Below are 20,781 nucleotides of genomic sequence, written 5' to 3' on the forward strand. Positions count from 1 at the left end.
ATGGATATGGAGAAAAGAACGACGATGCCCAACAAATTCGCGATTATGTAGAAACTGATCATCGCAAACACACGGTTCAAAAAGAGTGATATTCATCTACTCTGTACTCAGTGGCTCCCATCCAATTCGCATTGACTACATCCTTGTGAGAGGGTGAAATCTCGAAGATGTTCTAGAGATAACAGTTGTCCCTTATCAAATCCTTGCGATGCAACAACGACCAGTCATCTATGCTGCGGATAAAGTCACCAAGAGCCCAATACTTCACAGGAAATAGACAAATTGGGATCAAATGGTTGCCCCTGAAGAAGGAGACTAACGTCGTTGCAAAAGTTACAGAGTCACAAATCACCATATTTGAAGTGAGCCGGACTAAACTGAAAGACGCCTTTCGCTCTATTCCTGGAACAATTAAGTCAGAGCGACGACAACGAAGGATTAAACATGATATATGGCTAAGGAATGAAGATGTTAAATATGCAGTACGGTTGAAGAAGCAACTGTACCACGAGTTTCTTTGTCGTTGGAATGCCTACAAGGCAGCCACTCGTAAAATGAAGGAGGTCTTTGCCGTAACAAAATCAAACCAGTAGGCAGGTCTATATGTGAAACATGACATGCGCGAATTCGAGCGGAATTTTTAACGGCTAGTCCAATCGAGCCTTCGCAAAACGTCAGAAGTCCAACGTTTTTACGGCATCAATGAGGAAACAGACGATTTGCTACTGGAGAGGCGGGAAGCGCGAGTACATTGGTGGAACTATTTTGACAACATCTCAATCATGGAATTTCCGTATCTACCAATCGTAATCACCTCCGCTGTTGAAGGTCCAATGTAGGAAAATGACGTCACTAAAGTCCATAATATGCTGAAGGAAATGAAACCAGGGAAAGCCATCTGTCCCGATTATCTTCCGGCAGTTTTGTTTCTCTCAATGGGAGGATGCAGCAGTGTGGCTAAAGCAAGATTTTCAACCATATCATCAAAGAAGGTCAAAAACAAACAGACTGCGATGGATTATCAATTCAGAAATAAGGGAAGCCCTGCCAATTTTTCTAATCACGGCCCGAACATACTTCTGAGCCTCGCAATGAGAAACTTAGAACAAATCTTCGACAAAAGGATTAGCGATTTAGAGAAACATACAACAAGCCAAGCTGGATTTGTGTAAAATTGTGGCGCAATAGGAGAAACCCATGCTGCCGGACTATTACTTGAGAGACACTGTGGAAAGAATAAGAGGCTTCATCACAAATTTCTGGACCCTTAGAAGCCCTTCCATCGGGTACTTCATGACCTAATCAGTCAGCCCTACAAGTACATGGCATTCCAGAGCACCTTGCTGAGAGGGTATAATTGCTCTACAAAGAACAAATGAGTTGTGTTCAAGCTGCCGCAGGAGCGTCTGATGACTTCCGCATAACTGTAGGAGTCCATCAAGGCCCCGGCTTATCACCACTGCAGCTTATTCTTGTGATGGACATAATTACCACAAACCTGCGCAGTCCAATACCATGGACACTTCTCTAAGCAAATGATATCATTTGGCTGAAGAGAATAAGCTAGACCTGCAGCGTCAAACAGAAGACTGGAACAATCGACTAGCGCAATAAGCCCCGCGCCCCAACAAGTAAAAGACAGAATACATTGCAATACATCGTCGAGAAGTTGGAACCATGCATGTTGACGTTGAAGATATTGCACGAGTAGAGATATTTAAGTATATTGGCTCCACAATCTATGATTATGGCCGACTTACTGATGAAGTCAACTTAAGGATATACAAAGCCTGACTGAAGTGGAGAATGACAACAGGCGCCCCTCCGAACTTTGGACGAAGGGCCATCTCTAAACTAAGTTCTACCGAACTGATATCTGTCCTATCGATATCCATCCTGTCGTTTTCTACGGCAACGAATGCTGACCAGCTCTAGAGGTAGAACGCCAACTAAGCATCATGGATACAAAGTTGCTTAGGTGGAAGGCTGGCATAATTAGGCTAGATCACATTTCAAATGATGTTATTAGAAAACGTTTTGGCATTGCAGCGATCCAGAAGAAAATTGGTAAAAGGCGTGTGCGCTGGTTTGGCCATGTGTTGCATGTAGAGGACGATACATTGGGAAAGTCAGAGTATTACACAGAAAGTCGGTGAAAAGAGGCGCTAGGGACGAACCAGACAGCATAGACTGATAAAGTGCACAACGGGCTGAAAGTTGGAAGACTACATGCAGACATGGCCCGAGACCGAACTAACTGGAGTCAATGAACCACGACACCGGACCCTGCCACCAGATGCAGACTGATGAATATTCTGTTACAAAAATTGAATGCAATTGATATTTTACACATCCTAACATTCAAATTAGTTTATTGTATGTTCAAATTTTCTCCCCTAATGCCTATGTCCGATATCTATAAAAACTTATTTTCACAAAATAGTGTTTGAATGTCTGAACGCTTCTGGATTTCGTGTTTAAGTGACTCCTATAAATGCATTGTGAAGAAAAACTTATAACTCAAAAAAATAAAAAATGGGTATATCTGTGTTAAATGGGAAGGACAGTTTGAATATCCGGTGAAATTCTACGTGTACCTACAAGAGGGGAGTCCGACAGTGTATTCTAGCCTGAATAGAATTTTGCAATTCATATTTCTGCTTACATACGGCATAGACAGCAGACGATCATATTAATCAGTTTGTTATTTTCACTCCGATCACGCCTATAAATATGAAGACCATGGAGGAGTGGCACAAAGTGGTCAGCTCAGGGCCATGTGACACTCAACGCTCTAAAGCTGGAAGGAAGCCACATAACTAAGTGGTTAGTTCAGGACCATGTGTCTCTACGCAAACGGAAGTAAGCCTCATCACTATTTAGCTCAGGACGATGTGTCTCTCCACAAATGGAAGGTAATCTCATCACTATTTGGTAATCTCAGAAATACGTGTATTTCCACAAGTCAGCAATTAGGAAATTTTATGAATCTTAAAATCTTTTCTTATGTAATTCAATACCCAACTGGCATGGCAAATAGTTTAGACATTTTAAAGGAAGTCATTTAAGTTGCGGCATGATATTTGTAGACTGCTGAAATGAGAGTGAGGAAACAATAGCGCCTGAGGTGAGATATAAAACAAAGTGGGAAGTAGCAGATAAGATCCGGTCGACTGAATCCTTCAGAAGCATCTAAAATCTATGATGTAAAATGGACTAAGCTATGTAGACAATGGACTGTCCTCTGACATATATGCCAAGAAAAAAGAACACACATAAAATGCATGTCGCTTTGCTGGTCTCTGCACAAAATATGTTTAGAAATTAAAAAGCTAATTTAGACTCCATCAAGAATAGAAATATGATTTTGTGTGTGAAAAGGATTCATAAGCAACATTTTTACTGGTGGTCATAATACAAGATTGTTCTCTAACGTAGCCTATTGTGTCCTGTTACACATGAATTACAAAGAAACAGAGAGTGTGAGCTGGTACTTGGTAGTTCTGAGGACCGACATGGATATTTCTTGCCACTAGTTGTGAAAGTACAGTAGGAACAAGTCAGTGCATCACATAAGAGCCGAGAAGACTCTAATCACTCACAAAATCAAATAAACCATTCAGAATTCATAGTTTCCATCACAAATCTGGTTTGAAGTCAAACCTTAGGCTATGACTAGCCATCGCATGACCTGCTGATACAAGGGCTTGGTTAAGAGCACCAATCCGAGACCATACAATCATTTCCCACGGATTATCAAAGACCATTTCACACAGTAACCAACAAAGGTGTGACAGCAAAAAATTAATTAGCGATGTCACAATTACAGTTCAAAAACACTACTGCATTAAATGTTTTAAAACAGGACATACACTTGTGGTACTTTGTAAGGTCAGTGACAATAATTACAATTTTGAAAGAATATTATATCACTACGTTATTTACCTATTATTATTATTATTATTATTATTATTATTATTATTATTATTATTATTATTATTATTAGCATAGGGCAACAAGTTAGACACATATATACAAATATATAGTATTTACAAATGTACAGACAAGAAACATGTTTTATAGCAGAATGTCTAGTTGAGTGATCCTCTGTATGGCTTCCTCTGTTGGTTCCAAAAAGTCACTCGGGCTACCTGTGTAGGAACGTCGTGTACATTCACTTACAATATGGGGATCATCTGTCGAGATGCACCACAGTCGCACTCTGGTGATGAGACATATTTCCACTTATAAAGGGCATCCCTGCGTCGTCCATGATTTGTTCTCACCCAATTCAGAGTGGTCCAAATCTTACGTGGTAGATGATGTTCACCAGGAAGATGTTGTGTAAGGAACTGTCTGTGGCAACTTTTCAGCGACTTCTCCATTCTTCTAAAGAGTGAAAATTCCCATCAGCCAATGCGACAGCATCATGCAAAGATGGATGTCGTGACTCCAACCTCGTTACCTTGAGAACAGGAATATCATCCAAAACAGGCAGTTGAGGATTCATTTCTATATTCTTGAACTCTCGGATGGGAGCATTTTATCTTTCTATAACAGGTGGCATTATACCTGACAGAATTGGGAGCCAATAAAGCGATGTGGACTGGACAGTACCAGATATTAACCGCAAGCTAACATTCAGTTGAGTATCAATTAGTCTTGTATATGGGCTATCCAGCCAAACTGGTGCACAGTACTCAGCACACGAGAATACCAGTCCCAAAGCAGATCATAAAGTCTTTGCTGATGAACCCCAACTTGAGCCATACAATTTCTGAAGGATAACATTACGTGTTTTGAGCTTTTTTGACAGATTCATAAGATGTTGTTTGTAAGATAGTGTGCGATCAAGTGTAATCCATAAATATTTGGGATAGCTGCTATGCCGAAGTTCTTGGTGACAAAAACGCATGTTAAGTTTAATGCCAGCTTGGCGATTATTCAGGTGAAAACACGACACTTCTGTTTTGTTAGAGTTAGGACACAGTTGTCATTTCTTGAAGTACGTTTCAAGTGAAATCAGGTCTCTTTGTAGCACTTCTTCTGTCACACTAAGGTATCGATTTTGAGTGGCTAGTGTTATGATATCAGCATAACAAAATGTTTGCGATGATGTTTCTGGGAGATCGGAGATATACAAATTGAACAGTAGGGGAGACAGTACCGATCCTTGAGGTAATCCATTTTTGAGCTTCCTTTCTCTACTCATACTATTTTCCATACACACTCGAAATTTTCTGTCATTGAGCATATTGCTTATAACCTGCACGATGGTCCTACGGGGTGCAATTCGGAGAAGCTTGTAAATTAATCCTTCCCTCCAGACTGCGTCAAATGATTCTGTAAGATCAATGAATACAGCTGAGGTCCTGAGTTGTTTCTGGAAACCTGCTTCCATGTGGAATGTCAGTGAAAGCACTTGATCGCAGCAGCTGCGATTTGGCCTGAATCCAGCTTGATCAACTGTAATACACTTAAAAATTGTTGCGCTGATTCTGTTGTGGAATAGCATCTCAAAAAGAAGGGCAACTGGTCTATAACTGCTTGGGTCATTGGCAGGCTTACCTGGTTTCAAGATGGAAATCACTTTCGTTCGTTTGAATTCTGCCGGGAGTTGTCTGTTCTGTAGAAGGTCGGTAAAAAACCTTAAGAGCCAACTTCTTGCATTCTTCCCTAAACGAATGCGAAATTCTGGATGAATGTCGTCAAAATCTGGAGCTTGTACTTGGTTTAACGTCTTTGAGAGCAGCACTGATGTCTTGCACCGTAAGCGGTTGTGAATACCTTGATGTGCGTGGTGTTCTTGATTCCAGAGTTTGGAGCTGGCGCCGTATGTATTTGGTATGTTTCTTATCTGATGGAGTTTGGGAAGTTGTGACGATGTGAGATGCTACTTCATCCGGAGTAACTCCAGGCTGTTGCTTCACCAAAGGTGTCCTTCCTCCAAGTTTTCTGCGGTGCCCCCAAGATCTTCTACTGGAATGAGTTAGGTAGATATTCTCCACTGTCTCAATCCACCGTTCTCTCCGGGTAGTATCCATGCTGGAAAGAAGTTCATCAGCTATGTCTTCATCACCAGTATGCCGATATTCGTTATAGAGTGCATCAGTCTCTACATTCCAACCAGGGATGTATTCTTTTCTATGGCATACTCTTCTTAGCCGCCATCATAACTGCATCTACGAAACGCTTGTAATTGTGCTTGGGAGCAATCCACCGAACACATTTATCCAGTTCAGTGGTGAATGTTGACGAATTTGCTTTTCTGAAGTTCCTCTGAGCATGTGGTATTGACAGTACAACAGGAATTTTCATGCCAATGTCCACTACAATGGGGCCATGTTGACTGTGGGGAAAATGTATTAACACTTTACGACTGGTATGTAAGGAGTGTCCTCCCTCATTGCAGCTAACAAAACACAGGTCAAGATTGGAATCCCTATTCCATGCAGCTGATTGGAAACTACCAAGATCTTTTGGGTCAAAAATCAGATGGAGATTGTTCATTTCTGTCCATTCTACGAGTTTCGTTCCACATTCACTGTTATTCGAGTACTTCCATAGTTCGTGATGGCTGTTGAAGTCGCCTATATAAAGTGCAGGGTGTTGAGCAGTAGGTAGAATGGTACTTGGCCACTTTGCGTCCGGGGGTTTATAAATGTTAAAAATAGTAACATGTGCCACTCGCACAGCAACACAATGGATGTCTTCGTCTTCGTTTTGAAAGAGCAGTGAGGCATCTTGGATATTATTACGAACATACTGTAAGTAGCTATACCATGTGCACTGTGATATGTTGCACCAAGAGCTGCATAAACATTAATGCGGCCCCTTTTCCGAAACTCTTCTTCATTGGCTGTATGGGTTTCCTGTATAGACACAACATCTATATTATTATCCAGGATAACTTTGGATAGGTAGTTACATCTATGTTAAGCTGGAAGACACGGATGAAAGGTCCAATCCTTCTTGTCTGGTAGCTCTGAGAACAGCTATTTCCATGAAATACTTTAGTCATTGCTGGGAGATATTTAAGAGATAAGTCCAGCAGCCACAGTTATTGCTTTCTTAGTACCACCCGGGGATCACGTGTAGGGCACTTGGAGGTTAAACCTACGGACGTGAAGCAATAATGTACCCCTATTTATCTACTTTTAAGAAATAATAAATTCACTTACTTAAAGAATTCTGAATTTTTTAAGCAACCTGCACAAATTTAAAACTCCACTTGTACCAGTCTATTTTATTAGATTATACTCATTGTGTAGGCATGTTTTCAATCAACACACTAGAACCACCTGACTGACAATGAACACTAAAATGAATCAGCAAGTGTGACCACATCACTGGAATGAACATGAATTCAATACCACAATTTTTTTTACACTTGCAACAATGCATAAGTTTTATTTGCAAACTATATCAAAGATGTAGCATTAATGATCTCAACGTTTCATTTCTACAACACATTATCTGCTTTGGCGTCCACAAATGGAGGAATCTGACTTAACGCACAAGAGAACAGAAATTACCAGAAAAAAGGAATCTAACCAAATAATTTTAAAATGACATTCTCTGAGTTACCACATTATTGAACTCAGCCATAATTATATTGATTAATGAAACTGATTATGTTAGTTTGAAGTAATTGTTGTTTAAAATGTACATAAAACTTAACAATTTTGAATTTGTAGATGTAATTTATAATCTACAAACATCGCTTTTTCTGTGTGTCACTGTTGGTATGAACGTAAAAAAAACTTACACAGAATATCTGGAAGCAATAGTTTCAGAAGGCATTTCAGATGATAAAAATGTGATGAACAAATGATGCAGAGAAAGTGAAAAAAGAACACATTTTTCGTGGTTGTTTAAAGGTATTGTAAACAAATACACTTCAAAAATATTAAGCTTTACCAAGGATATTTTGGTAGATATACATTCAATAAATCTACATGACGGAACATTAATTATGATCTTAAATAACCTGAATATTTTAGGTAATTTTAACAGGTGGAATTTGAAGATATTAGTGTTTAAATGTAATCTTGTAAAGAAAGGATTAAACTGATGAAAACGGCCAGTTTTTTGAGATAAACCAACCACTACTGAACACAGCTGTGAATAGGTACAACATATTCCATATTGTATAGAATTTGTAGTGTACGTACTTTGTTTCTTCTTTGATGTACGGCAAGAGCTGATCATCAGTATGTTCTTCTATGAATATTTCCTCCTTAGTATATTCAGAAGGCTATAAGTAAGAAATAAGAAAAGTAGAATAAAGAAGGAAAAAATATATAGTCCTAAACAAGAAACAGCTGAGATAATAAATTTCATAGTGGCACAATAAGAGTATAATTAATTTACATCCCATTTAAAAATTATATAATTGAAAGGAACAATCAAATCAAAATCACTTTAAATGCAAGTGAGGTGTCTACCTTGTTGGCAAATGGTACACAAAAATACATTATTATCAAGCACTAAATTTTAAAAGAACAGAGAAGAAAACAATTTTGTAAATACAATATTATACAATATATGCTATTTTTTTATATTAAGCACACAGCTCGTCCTTAGTAAATGTATATAATTTACAAAATTTTACTCATATCTTCTGTGTTACAAACATAATCAACACGTATACAACTTGTGCAGCTACTTCAAATAATAGTATACAATTTCTATTAGATTAAAATTTACATTGCATTTATTTATTTTATTTTTACTGTTTTGGGGACCTAACTTGCATAATGACCTGCTGCGTTTTAACCCGAGCCCTTTCGCCTCTGCTTTTCAAACAACTGATAAGATAGATAAGAACATGAAAAGGAAAACACTGTTGGATAGCAGTAGACATGGTAGCACAGAACAGGAGGAACATTTGTAAATATGTAAATTTAAAATTATCTACATATTTGTGAATATTCAGCAGAGTATATATACACATACATGTATGGGTGGAGGCACTTGTGTATGTGTACATGTACAATTTAAGGAAAATAAATAATATTAAACACTCTCCAAATCATAACCCAATACCATTCCTTGCTTATGTTTCTCTTTCTATTGATCCTAATACCACAATGACTAGCTATTATCTTCATTGTCTTATATTCACATTCCACTGGTCCCATTTTTCTATACATGACTTGACTTGTTACTTCTTCGTTCATTTCCATGTTCCTATATATATTCTTTCCGAAACACTTCACTGTAATATCAAATAATCCCACACTATTCCCACCACTTTTCCAACAAGAGGACCATGTTTATATCACAAGCATAGAAATATCCATCGTCCCTCTCTGTACATCACATTAAGACCAGAATACATAAATCAGTCAATGTCCCAATCAATGAATAAATCAATCAATGAAACAATCAAACAACAGCATTTAGGGATGTTGGTTGTTTATGTAGAAAAAGATTGTGGAAATTTATGAAAAAACTCTCACGGTAAATTATTTCAATCACTAAATCATCTTCCTATAAGTGAACATTTGCCTAAATTAGTCCCCATGAATTCCAACTTATCTTCATGTTGTGACCTTTCCTATACTTCAACAACATGACTTAAATGTATTCATCAACTAATGTCATTCCAAGCCATCTCTCCAGTGACATCTCAGAATATACTGCTTAATTGAAGAGCTTGTCTCCTTTCTCCAAGTCTTCCCAGCTGAATCCTTGCAACATCTCTGTAACACAACTCTTTTGTTAGAAATCAACCACAAGAAATGGAGCTATTCCTGTGGAGTATTTCCTATTCTCTAATCAAGTAATACTGGTGATGGTCTCATACTCTCATTGTGGTTTTGCTGCAGATTTATATGCCCTCTCCTTTACAACACCTAAATAACCTCATAATCATATTAAGAGACCTGCAAATTTTATTTCTGATACGTTTATGTGATTACCACAATGAACATATACCCTTAATAAGAATAACTAGGTACTTATAGAGATCCCCAAGAACAACTTTCACCCTATCAACACAATAATTAAATTAGAGAGGACTCTTTCTATTTGTGAAGCACAGAACCTGACTTTTCACCCCATTTACCAATATAGCATTGCCCGATGTCCATCTTACAATATTGTCAAGGTCTTTTTGCAGTTACTCACAATCCTGAAACTTAGTTATTACATTTTTTTGCTAGTTGTTTTACGTCGCACCGACACAGATAGGTCTTACGGCGACGATGGGACAGGAAAGGGCTAGGAGTGGGAAGGAAGCGGCCGTGGCCTTAATCCTTAGTTATTACAAAGAGCTTCATCAGTTTTTCAGTTCATTATTCATATTGTTTATATATAAATTAGAAAATAGAGGTCTCACACTACTGCCCTGTGGGACCCAATTCCATAAAGCTTCAACTACTCTAATACTCTGAGTTCTATTTTCTACAAATACACCAGACGTGGCCAAATTTTCATGGTAAATGGTATATTTCTATCTTTATGTAATTTATCGACCTTTATAGTTTAATCCTTGAACATTGTTTGGTGGTAAAGTTACCACTTGGGATATCCCTGCCCACATTATTGTATTTTTTCATATAGTGGCTACAGTGAGAACCACAATGTAATTTCATTATTCACATGGTTTTGTGTCATATTTTGTTAGTGAACATATTCTGTTGTTTATCGTCTATATCTGCATATTGTTGCTGTATGGAAGTAAATAATGCGACCTATTGTTAATACTGTGCATTCTGTAAATTACGTGCGTTATTGATACTATTCACGAGTTCAGTTGATATGTCTTAAGAGTGGTACTAGAGAACTGTCAAATTTTGAGGTTATGGGGAGACAAAATGACCTTTCGCCAAGAAAGGCATTGTCAGAGAGCTACTTGTTGAGAAACATTATTTACAGCAAGAGGTAGATTCTAGATTGCAAATATTACAGCAATCTGTAAGTAGAATTTTAAAATGTGAAGATAAGGGGAAGGCAAAATGTCAACAACGTGTTGGAAACTGTGGGCGAAAGAAGAAACTAACAGCAAGGAGGAAGCAAAACTGTTTAATTTGTCAGTAAACAACCGCAAGGTTACTAGTTTAGATTTACGTATGAAATTATAAGAGTACGGGTCATTGGTACCAGCCAGGACTTTGAGACGAGAGCTGTTTAATGCTAGATTGAGAGCAAGACGACCTCTAAGAAAAGCGAAGATTACTCCTGCTATGGCTGAAAATATGTCCCAGTGGGCCACGACTCTCCAGAATTGGTTATGTGAAGATTGGAAACAGGCAAGTCCATGACAATTACTGTAATTCCTTAATTATCATTCATTATTCAATTTTAACCCAATCTAAGTGATGTAACTGTACAGTACAGTAACTGTGTGAAATTTTTCTTCCAAACCGTACAGCTTATTGCATTTAATGCTACGCTTATTTGATCATTTATTTCAGGTTTGTTTTAGCGGCGAATCGGTATTTCCTGTAGAATAAGAGACAAGTCCATGTGTCAGAAGAAAAGGTGAAGCATTCCATCCAGATTGAGTGAAGCAGAGAGTGAAACATCCAACTTCAGTGATGGTCTGGAGTGTGTATTCTTGGTACGGCTGTGGACAATTAAATATTGTAGAAGGAACTATGGGACGTGAACTATATAGAATTAAGAACCCGTTTGGTGCCTCAGATGCAAGAGTGGTTTGGCCAAAGTGAATTTAGTTTTATGCAAGATTGGCCTCCTTGCCACAGTCTAGAAACAGTCCAGACATGAACCCCATAAAACATCCTTAGGCGATAGCAAAGAAAAGTACGAAAAGCGAATATAACGACAGAAATTGGCTTCATTGAGAAGTTCGTTCAGATCTGGTGTCATGATGACGATTTAAAGAGTCAGTGTAAAATACTGTTTGAGGGTATGCCCAGTCTAATCAAGTCACACACGAAAGCTAAGTGGGTGCTTACCAAGTACTAAAGCCATCATCTTAAAAATTGGTAACATCTTATGTTTTCAATTCTCATTTTTTAATGTTTAATAATTTGGCCTCGTCTTTATAGTCACCCATTTAGCCACAAATTTATCTATCCCAACCACACTAATTTTTGTCAGTAATTTCCCAAGATCTACCCTATGAAAATCCTTATAGATATGTCAATCGTGATACATTAGACCACATGAATCTAATATACCTGCTATATCTTGCTGGAATCTACAAGACGAGCTTCAGTGGAATAATATTTCTGAAACCTGAACTACCATCCAACGAACCAGTTTGTAATTTCGTAAATGTGTATAATATGATCAGAAAGAATGCATTCCAAGCGCTTGCATGCAACACCAGTCAACTTGACTAGTGTGTAATTACTGGCTTTATGTGTAGCACATGTTCTTTATACACAGGGTACTACTACACTAATTATTAATTCATCTTGTATAGCTGATTCACACATACACTAATCAATATCTCAAAGAACTGACTTTCGTATATGCCCAGAAATTTTACCAAACCCAGCAGCATTTCTAGTTTTAAATTTTTGTATAATATTGTCAATGTCTTTTTATAGTAGGTCCATGTGGACATTGCAAAGTAATTTCAAAAGATTGGATGAAATTGCCAACTGCGTCAGGTACAGCAAAAGGACGCCGACCAAACCATTGGTGACATATTCTATGCTCATTTGCTGGTGAACGGTGTCTTTCTTTTCTTACGTGATGCAGGACTGCAATGCCCATCTACTAATGGCGTATACACATTTCCATGTTGTGTAATTGCTACTCCATACCTTTCTCAGTACGTCGACAATCAACACCGTACACAGCAACAAGACTTACTGACATGCATTATATTCTGAACTTCAGACGTAGTGTTATCCTTCAGTCACAGTGTGTGCCTGTGAATTCCCTTCATCTCATCCACGCTGCCTGTATCATAAACCGCACTTCAAAATCTACCCCACTAACAGTCTGTAGGCAAGATCCTAGGTACCTGAATCAATTTGGATGGAGCCATTAGATGATTCGGATGACTCCAGGTATTCACTCGTCCTTTTGTTCATTCTAAGTTTGTATTGTGAAAAACGGGTATTCAATCTTCACTTTGATGCCGCAGTCCCATTCTGGGTCTATCAGCAAGTGCAACATCATCTGCATATAACAGAGTCCAACAAACACCCCTTTGCAAGCAAACACCCCTTTGCAAGTCCCATGTGGTGGTGTCCATGCTGAGGACAAAGAGCAATGGGGACAGAGTGGAAGATTGGTGTACACACAAACTTTCAATGAGAAGCTCTCCGAGACGTTGACAGCGCAACATACACAACCTCTGGTGTTCGTGTATAGCATCCCTGATCTAAATTATAAACATTTCTGGTACACCATGGTCATGAGTGCAGACCAGATCACACGGTGTGGAGCACGGGCTGTCATCAAACAACTCTCAATAACTATTGATCTGCATTTAGGGCTGTCGCGCAGGTGGCGGATTCCGTATCTGTTTTTTCCTAGCCTTCTCTTATATGATTCCAAAGAAATTAGAAATTAATCGAACATCTCCCTTGATAAGTTATTCCACTCCCTAAATCCAATTCCTATAAACGAATATTTGCCCCAATCTGTCCTCTTGATTTCCAACTTTATCTTCATATTGTGATCTTTCCTACTCTTAAAGACACCATCCAAACTTGTTCGTCTGCCGATGTCATTCCACGCCTTCTCTACACTGACGGCTGAGTCGAGCAACTCGTCTCATTTCTACCAAGTTTTCCCAGCCCAAACTTTGCAACATTTTTGTTACGCTACTCTTTTGTCGGAAATCACCAGGGAACAAATCGAGCTGCTTTTCTTTGGATTTTTTCCAGTTCTTGAATCAAGTAATATTGGTGACGGTTCCATATACTGGAACCATACTCCAGTTGTAGTATTACCAGAGATGTATATGCCCTCTCCTTTACACCCTTACTACAACCCCTAAACACCGTCATGACCATGTGCAGAGATCTGTATCCTTTATTTACAATCCCATTTATGTGATTACCCCAATGAAGATCTTTACTTATATTAACACCCAGATACTTACAATGATCCTCAAAAGGAACTTTCAGCCCATCAACGCAGTAATTAAAACTGAAAGGACTTTTCCTATTTGTGAAACTCACAACCTGACTTTTAACCCCGTTCATCATCATACCATTGCCTACTATCCATCTCACAACATTATCGTAGTCATTTTGCAATTGCTCACAATCTTGTAACTTGTTTATCACTCTATAGAGAAAAACATCATCCGCAAAAAGCCTTACCTCAGATTCCACTCCTTTACTCATATCATTTATATATATAAGAAAACATTAAGGTCCGATAATACTGCCTTGAGGAATTCCCCTCTTAATTCTAACAGGGACAGATAAAGCTTCACCTACTCTAATCCTATGAGTTCTATTTTCTAGAAACATAGCCACCCATTTAGTCACTCTTTTGTCAAGTTCAGGTGCACTCATTTTTGCCTGTAGTCTCCCGCGATATAGTCTATTTGACCTCCTGAATCCAGAATATCAGCTACATCTTACTGGAAACCTGCAAGTTGAGCTTCAGTGGAATAAACTTTCCTAAACCCAAACTGCCTTTTATCAAACCAGTTATTAATTTCACAAACGTGTCTAATAAAAACAGAAACAATGCTTTACCAAAGTTTACATGCAATGCATGTAAAACTGACTGGCCTGTAATTTTCAGCTTTATGTCTATCACCCTTTCTTTTATACACAGGGGCTACTATAGCAACTCTCCATTTATCTGGTAGAGCTCCTTCATGCAAACAACAATCAAATAAGTACTTCAGATATGGTAGTATATCCCAACCCATTGTCTTTAGTATATCCCCCGAAACCTTAGCAATTCCTGCTGCTTTTCTAGTTTTCAACTTTTGTATCTTACTGTAAATGACATTGTTGTCATTGGTAAATTTTAATACTTTTTTAGTATTAGTCACCTCCTCTATCTGGACATCCTTGTAACCAACAATCTTTACATACTGTTGACTGAATACTTCTGCCTTTTGAAGATCCTCGCATACACACTCCCCTTGTTCATTAATGATTCCAGGAATGTCCTCTTTGGAACCCGCTTCTGCCTTAAAGTACCTATACATAGTTTTCCATTTTTCACTAAAATGTGTACGACCGCCAATTATGCTTGCCATATTGTTATCCCTAGCTGCCTTCTTTGCTAGATTCAATTTCCTAGTAAGTTCCTTCAATTTCTTCTTACTTCCACAGCCATTTCTAACTCTATTTCTTTTCAACCTGCACTGCCTTCTTAGTCTCTTTCCTTCCCTGTTATAATATAGTGGATCTTTACCATTCCTTAAAACTTTTAAGGTACAAACCTATAATCACATTCCTCAACAATCACTTTAAACCCATCCCACAGTCTGTTTTCATTTTTATTTACCGTTTTCCACCTATCATAGTTACTTTTCAAAAACTCCCTCATGCCTGTTTTATCAGCCATATGGTACTGCCTAATAGTCCTAATTTTAATACCTTCCTTTCTTTCGCATTCATGTTTAACTACCACAAAAACAGCTTCGTGATCACTAATACCATCTATTACTTCGGTTTCTCTATAGAGCTCATCTGGTTTTACCAGCACCACATCCAGAATATTCTTCCCTCTAGTTGGTTAAATCACTCTCTGAATCAGATGCCCTTCCCATGTTAACTTATTTGCCATTTGCTGGTCACGCTTCCGGTCGTTCGCATTACCTTCCCAATTGACATTTGGTAAATTGAGATCACCCACTACAATCACGCTCCTTTCCTTATCGTCTCCCACATAGCTGATTATCTTATCAAATTATTCTGAATCAACATCTGCGCTATATTCCTGGTCTGTACACTCCAAAGACATCAAGTTGCCTATTATCTTTAGAGATGAGCCTTACACCTAGAATTTCATGTTTCTCGTCTTTGACTTTTTCGTAGCTTACAAATTCTTCTTTCACCAGGATGAATACTCCCCCCTCCTACCATTCCTATCCTGTCTCCACGATTCACACTCCAGTTCCGTGAGAAAATATCTGCATCATCCATTTCGTTTCTCAGCCATGATTCAACTCCTATTACAATATCTGGTGAGTATACACTGACTGAGCAAATTTCAAGGGATAGCGGAGCACTGATGCGCAGGTGTGTTGTATGCGCACCACATGGTCCCTGTGCCAGCGGCAGTTGTATAGGAGACCTTGTGAGCAGTGGCTGTGCATGTGACAGGTGTAACATGGAACGTCGACGTGAGATGCCACTGTTCGAAGGGGGTATGGTGGTCGGTGCACGACGGGTGGGAAGTGCGATTTCGGAAGTGGTGCGGGAATTTGGCTTCACACGAAAAACCGTGTCCAGGGTGTACCGTGAATGGTTGAATGCGGGTGAAACCGTCCACAACAGACGAACGACCGGCCGTCCAGCCACTTTCGATGACCGTGACCGGCAGCATCTGAGACGGACTGTCAGTTGTGACAGACGGGCAACCGTGAAACTTATCACAGCTCAATTCTACACAGGCCGTGCTAGACATGTCTCCCACTGGACAATCCGTAGGAACATGGGTTCTATGGGGTATGGGAGCCGGCGCCGCACACGGGTGCCACTGTCAATCCAACGTCATTGGGCACAACGACGCGCATTTGTCGCCAGTCACCAGGGAAGGATACTGGAATAATGGCGTAACGTGATATTGTCGAACGAATCACGATTTCAACTGCACTATGCCGATGGAAGGCATCGTGTATGGCGCAGAACACATGAAGCGATGGATTGTGCCTGCCAATAAGGTGTGGTCCAGGGCGCTGGTGTCTCTGTTATGGTGTGGGGTGCATTTTGCTGGTATGGAATGGGCCTCCTAGTTGTTCTGGAAGAGACTTTGAATGGTACGCGGCATGTTGAGCTGCTCGGAGACCATCTCCAACAATTCTTGACCTTTCAGCGCCAAGACGGTTCTACGGTGTTTCAAGATGATAACGCGCCACCCCATCGCTCCCACGTCGCCCGGGAATGGTTCCAGGAACATGCAGCGGAGGTCCAACGAATACCATGGCCACCCAGGAGGCCCGATATGAACCCTGTCGAGCATATCTGGGATGTCGTGGAACGCAGGCTCCGTGCCATGGATCCTGCACCCACGAACAGACCAGCTTTGGCGGACGCTCTGCAAACGATTTGGTGTCAGTTGCGTCGAGAGGACTACCAGGGACTTGTCCACTCACTTCCACGGCGTCTCATTGCAGTTCGCAGGGCCACAGGAGGCCCCATACGCTATTACGTGACTATCCCATGACATTTGCTAAGTCAGTATATATATATTAAATTACTTAATTCAAATCATTTCTTTACAATACTTCTACAGTTCAGCACTAACAATTTTATGTCACCCCTACTTGACTTCCAGTTCCCTGTTCCCTTATCACCGCTCCCCATTTCCCTGAATTTACCTCCCTATAACCCTCCTAAAAAATTTCCTAACTTATATGTACCACTGCGGTGTAAGTGGAAGCCATCTGAGCGCAGATCCATATCTCCTACCCAACCATTAGGATCTAGAAATCTCACTCCCAGTTTCCCACATACCCACTCCATAGTCTCATTTAAATCCCCAATCACCTTCCAGTCAGTGTCACTCCTACACAGTATTCCACTGATAACTATCTCCGCTTCCGTAACTTCACGCGTGCTGCATTTACCAGATCCCTAACTATGTTGGTACTTATACCTGCTTGTCCTACGTTTTTAGTACCAACGTGAAACACCAAGACCTTCTCCTTTCACTCTTACTTTTCTACTTTCCTCAACATCTGCCTTAACCTAATTCCTGGATAACACTCTACCCTGGTTCCCTTTCCTACACACACATTCCCCACATGTCTAACGATGGAAGCCTCCAGGACCAGAGCCTCAACCCTACCCCACCTCATTTGATCCCGTCTCCACATGGTCAGGCCTACCATCCCTGACAGCTGTAGAAGCTACTTTCTCCGCCCTTTTATCCATCCCATGACCCTGTTCCACCTGTCTTTTCCTATCCACTACTCCACATTTTCCTTTCCTACCTTTTCCCTTCCTCCTACTTCCACACTTTTCAGCAACAGTTCCCTGTTCATCTTCCCTCTGTTATTCTACCTGCAGTGACTCATACCGATTTCTCACAGACACCTGTCCTGAATTCTGATCCTGAATGGAGTCCTCAGCCTGCAATCTCCTTCCACTTAAAACATTAAACCACCTGTCTTCTATAGTTCCCCCCTTTCTTTCCCTTCCATTCCCTCATTTACATCTACTGTATCCTGTACATTGTTTGAGGGAGGCCTACTTTCATTCCTGTCCTCTGAGAGAATCGTAATTATCTCCCTCAAACTCTCCAACTCGTCTCTCATACTCCTTAATGCCTGGCCACATCTACAGTTCCTACACTTGCACTCCTTAGCCATTCTTTACTGAATAATGAAAAGAAAAGGAAAAATAAGATGACTTATTCTGAGCAAAATAAAAATGAAAGGAAGGAAATATTGTCTAGGATAGTTCTCAAAGATCACACGACAATAAGGTAGTGAATATAGTCTACTACTACACTACAACACTATTTAGTTGTACGATTTTGTTTTCCTACAACACCCTAACAGGATGAAAATCGCTGCTAATTATTGAAAACAGAAAATAATACACAAGAATTACACAATTCTAAACTGCAGTTAAGTCTACCATAATGACTACAACAGAATTCTGGTAAGAGAGTTATCACAGATACTGCAGACACTATACTACACAAATACTCGTATTTCACAGTAATAAAATAAACACACTAATATCTAATAAGATACTATAATACACCACAATAATTTTAAACAAAGTTCAGACTACGTTCAGACACTACAATACACTGCAATAATTTTAAAATATGTTCAGACGTATCCTAATGGCAACAGGTTATTACTAAGCACAAACAGAAATGGAAGTTACAATTAAAGTTTGAAATTCGCAAGCCTACTCAAAAAAATTGAATAAGCAATCTAATTTCTAATAAGTTACTGCAATACACTACAATCATTTTAAACTACGTTCAGGCGTATCCTAATTACAATAGGTTATTACTAAGCACAAACAGAAATGAAAATTGCAGTTGGCCTAAAGTTTAAAATTCGCAAGAACTACTCAAGGATTACAAACAAAGTCAAACGTCTAGACAGATTATTATTAAATTAGTACTACCTTACCTTTCTGTGCTCTAACAGAAGTGAAACCTGCCATTTGTTAAATGCTAGAGTATCGAAAGGGTTACCGAACACAGAGATACACACGAATATAACAGGAACAATAGAATTCTAGTGATAACTAAATTTCTAAGGAGAAATCTCCCCTACAATGAAAAATTTAGTAATAGTACAGGAAGAATGATATTTACTAATAAAATAAATATTGTACAATAATTCTAAGCCACATTTAGATGTATCCTAATTACAATAGTTTAACTGAAGCAACAAATATTCCTAAACTCTGAATCTATGGAACTTATGAGAATGTAACTTTTCATTGACTACGTACATAACATTTAGCTTCCTTGGTTTATGAAAGAGACAAAAGCTGAAAAGTTTGAATGTAATTATCAGTCAAAGAACAGTGGTAGGTTATTATCATAAATTTAAGCCTTATTAATGAAAGTTACCGAGCTCGATAGCTGCAGTCGCTTAAGTGCGGCCAGTATCCAGTATTCGGGAGATAGTAGGTTCGAACCCCACTATCGGCAGCCCTGAAGATGGTTTTCCATGGTTTCCCATTTTCACACCAGGCAAATGCTAGGGCTGTACCTTAATTAAGGCCACGGCCGCTTCCTTCCCACTCCTAGCCCTTTCCTGTCCCATCGTCGCCATAAGACCTATCTGTGTCGGTGCGACGTAAAGCAACTAGAAAAAAAAATTAATGAAAGTTAATTGAACATGACCTACGGCATATTGTTGTTTGATGGTTTCTACCATTTCCCTTTCACACCGACACAGATAGGTCGTATGGCGTTGATGAGCTAAAAATGGTTAGGAGTGGGAAGGAAGCAACTGTGGCCGTAATTGAAGTACAGTCGCACCATTTCTTTGCCGTAAAATGTGAAACCATGGAAAACATGTACTTCAGGGCTGTCAACAGTGGGTTCGAACCCAGCATCTCCCAAATTCAGGCCGATAGCTAAATGGCCAGTTGCTCAGTATCAAAAAGAAGCAATTGCTTGAATTCCTTCTCTTCCAATACTTATTGTGAGAGTATCTTTATATGTAGTTTCAAACAATATGTTAAAAGTAAGTCACTATTTTAAAAAAAATCGGTGTTAGCAGTTCCCCATATTTACATGCACATTTGGACATAAGTTTTCATATACATGTCCAAAATTTTACGATACATGAGGTTACTTTGGAAAACTAAAGAGTAAAGTAGAACCCCAAATGCACAATTCTATACAGAGCATGCTTTCCTCCCTTGAAGTCAAGATGGGCTGGCTACCTATGTTCTTCATTTCTAGGATCGAGGTAGCCCTTACTTCTTACTTCGCAGCTTCTCAGTATGCCATTCACCAAGAACCCCTTTACGAGACTTATCAAGCATATCGGCATCGTAATTACGATAGACCATGCTTCCATGTTTATGCTTATATTCTTGCAGCACAGCTTGAAGAAAACTGCACGAAAGAACTCTACTCAGAAAAACTGCGAAGACATTATTCTTGAGGTGATCAAACTAACGCAAGTTGAACCTAACAGAACTTCAGTTAGAGTGAAACACTCAA

At 39.3% G+C, this 20,781-nt stretch overlaps 1 protein-coding gene across 1 annotated transcript in view; it reads right to left on the bottom strand.

Moving 5' to 3' along the window:
- LOC137503227 (hypermethylated in cancer 2 protein-like) overlaps positions 1–20,781 on the bottom strand; it is a 58,585-nt gene that overhangs the window by 3,127 nt on the left and 34,677 nt on the right. Inside the window, exon 5 of the mRNA XM_068230767.1 lies at positions 8,175–8,257. Within this exon, the coding sequence (XP_068086868.1) occupies positions 8,175–8,257 (83 nt within the window). The remainder of the gene's footprint in view (positions 1–8,174; positions 8,258–20,781) is intronic.

The sequence above is a fragment of the Anabrus simplex genome, chromosome X (assembly GCF_040414725.1).
Source record: "Anabrus simplex isolate iqAnaSimp1 chromosome X, ASM4041472v1, whole genome shotgun sequence".
Lineage (NCBI taxonomy): Eukaryota > Metazoa > Arthropoda > Insecta > Orthoptera > Tettigoniidae > Anabrus > Anabrus simplex.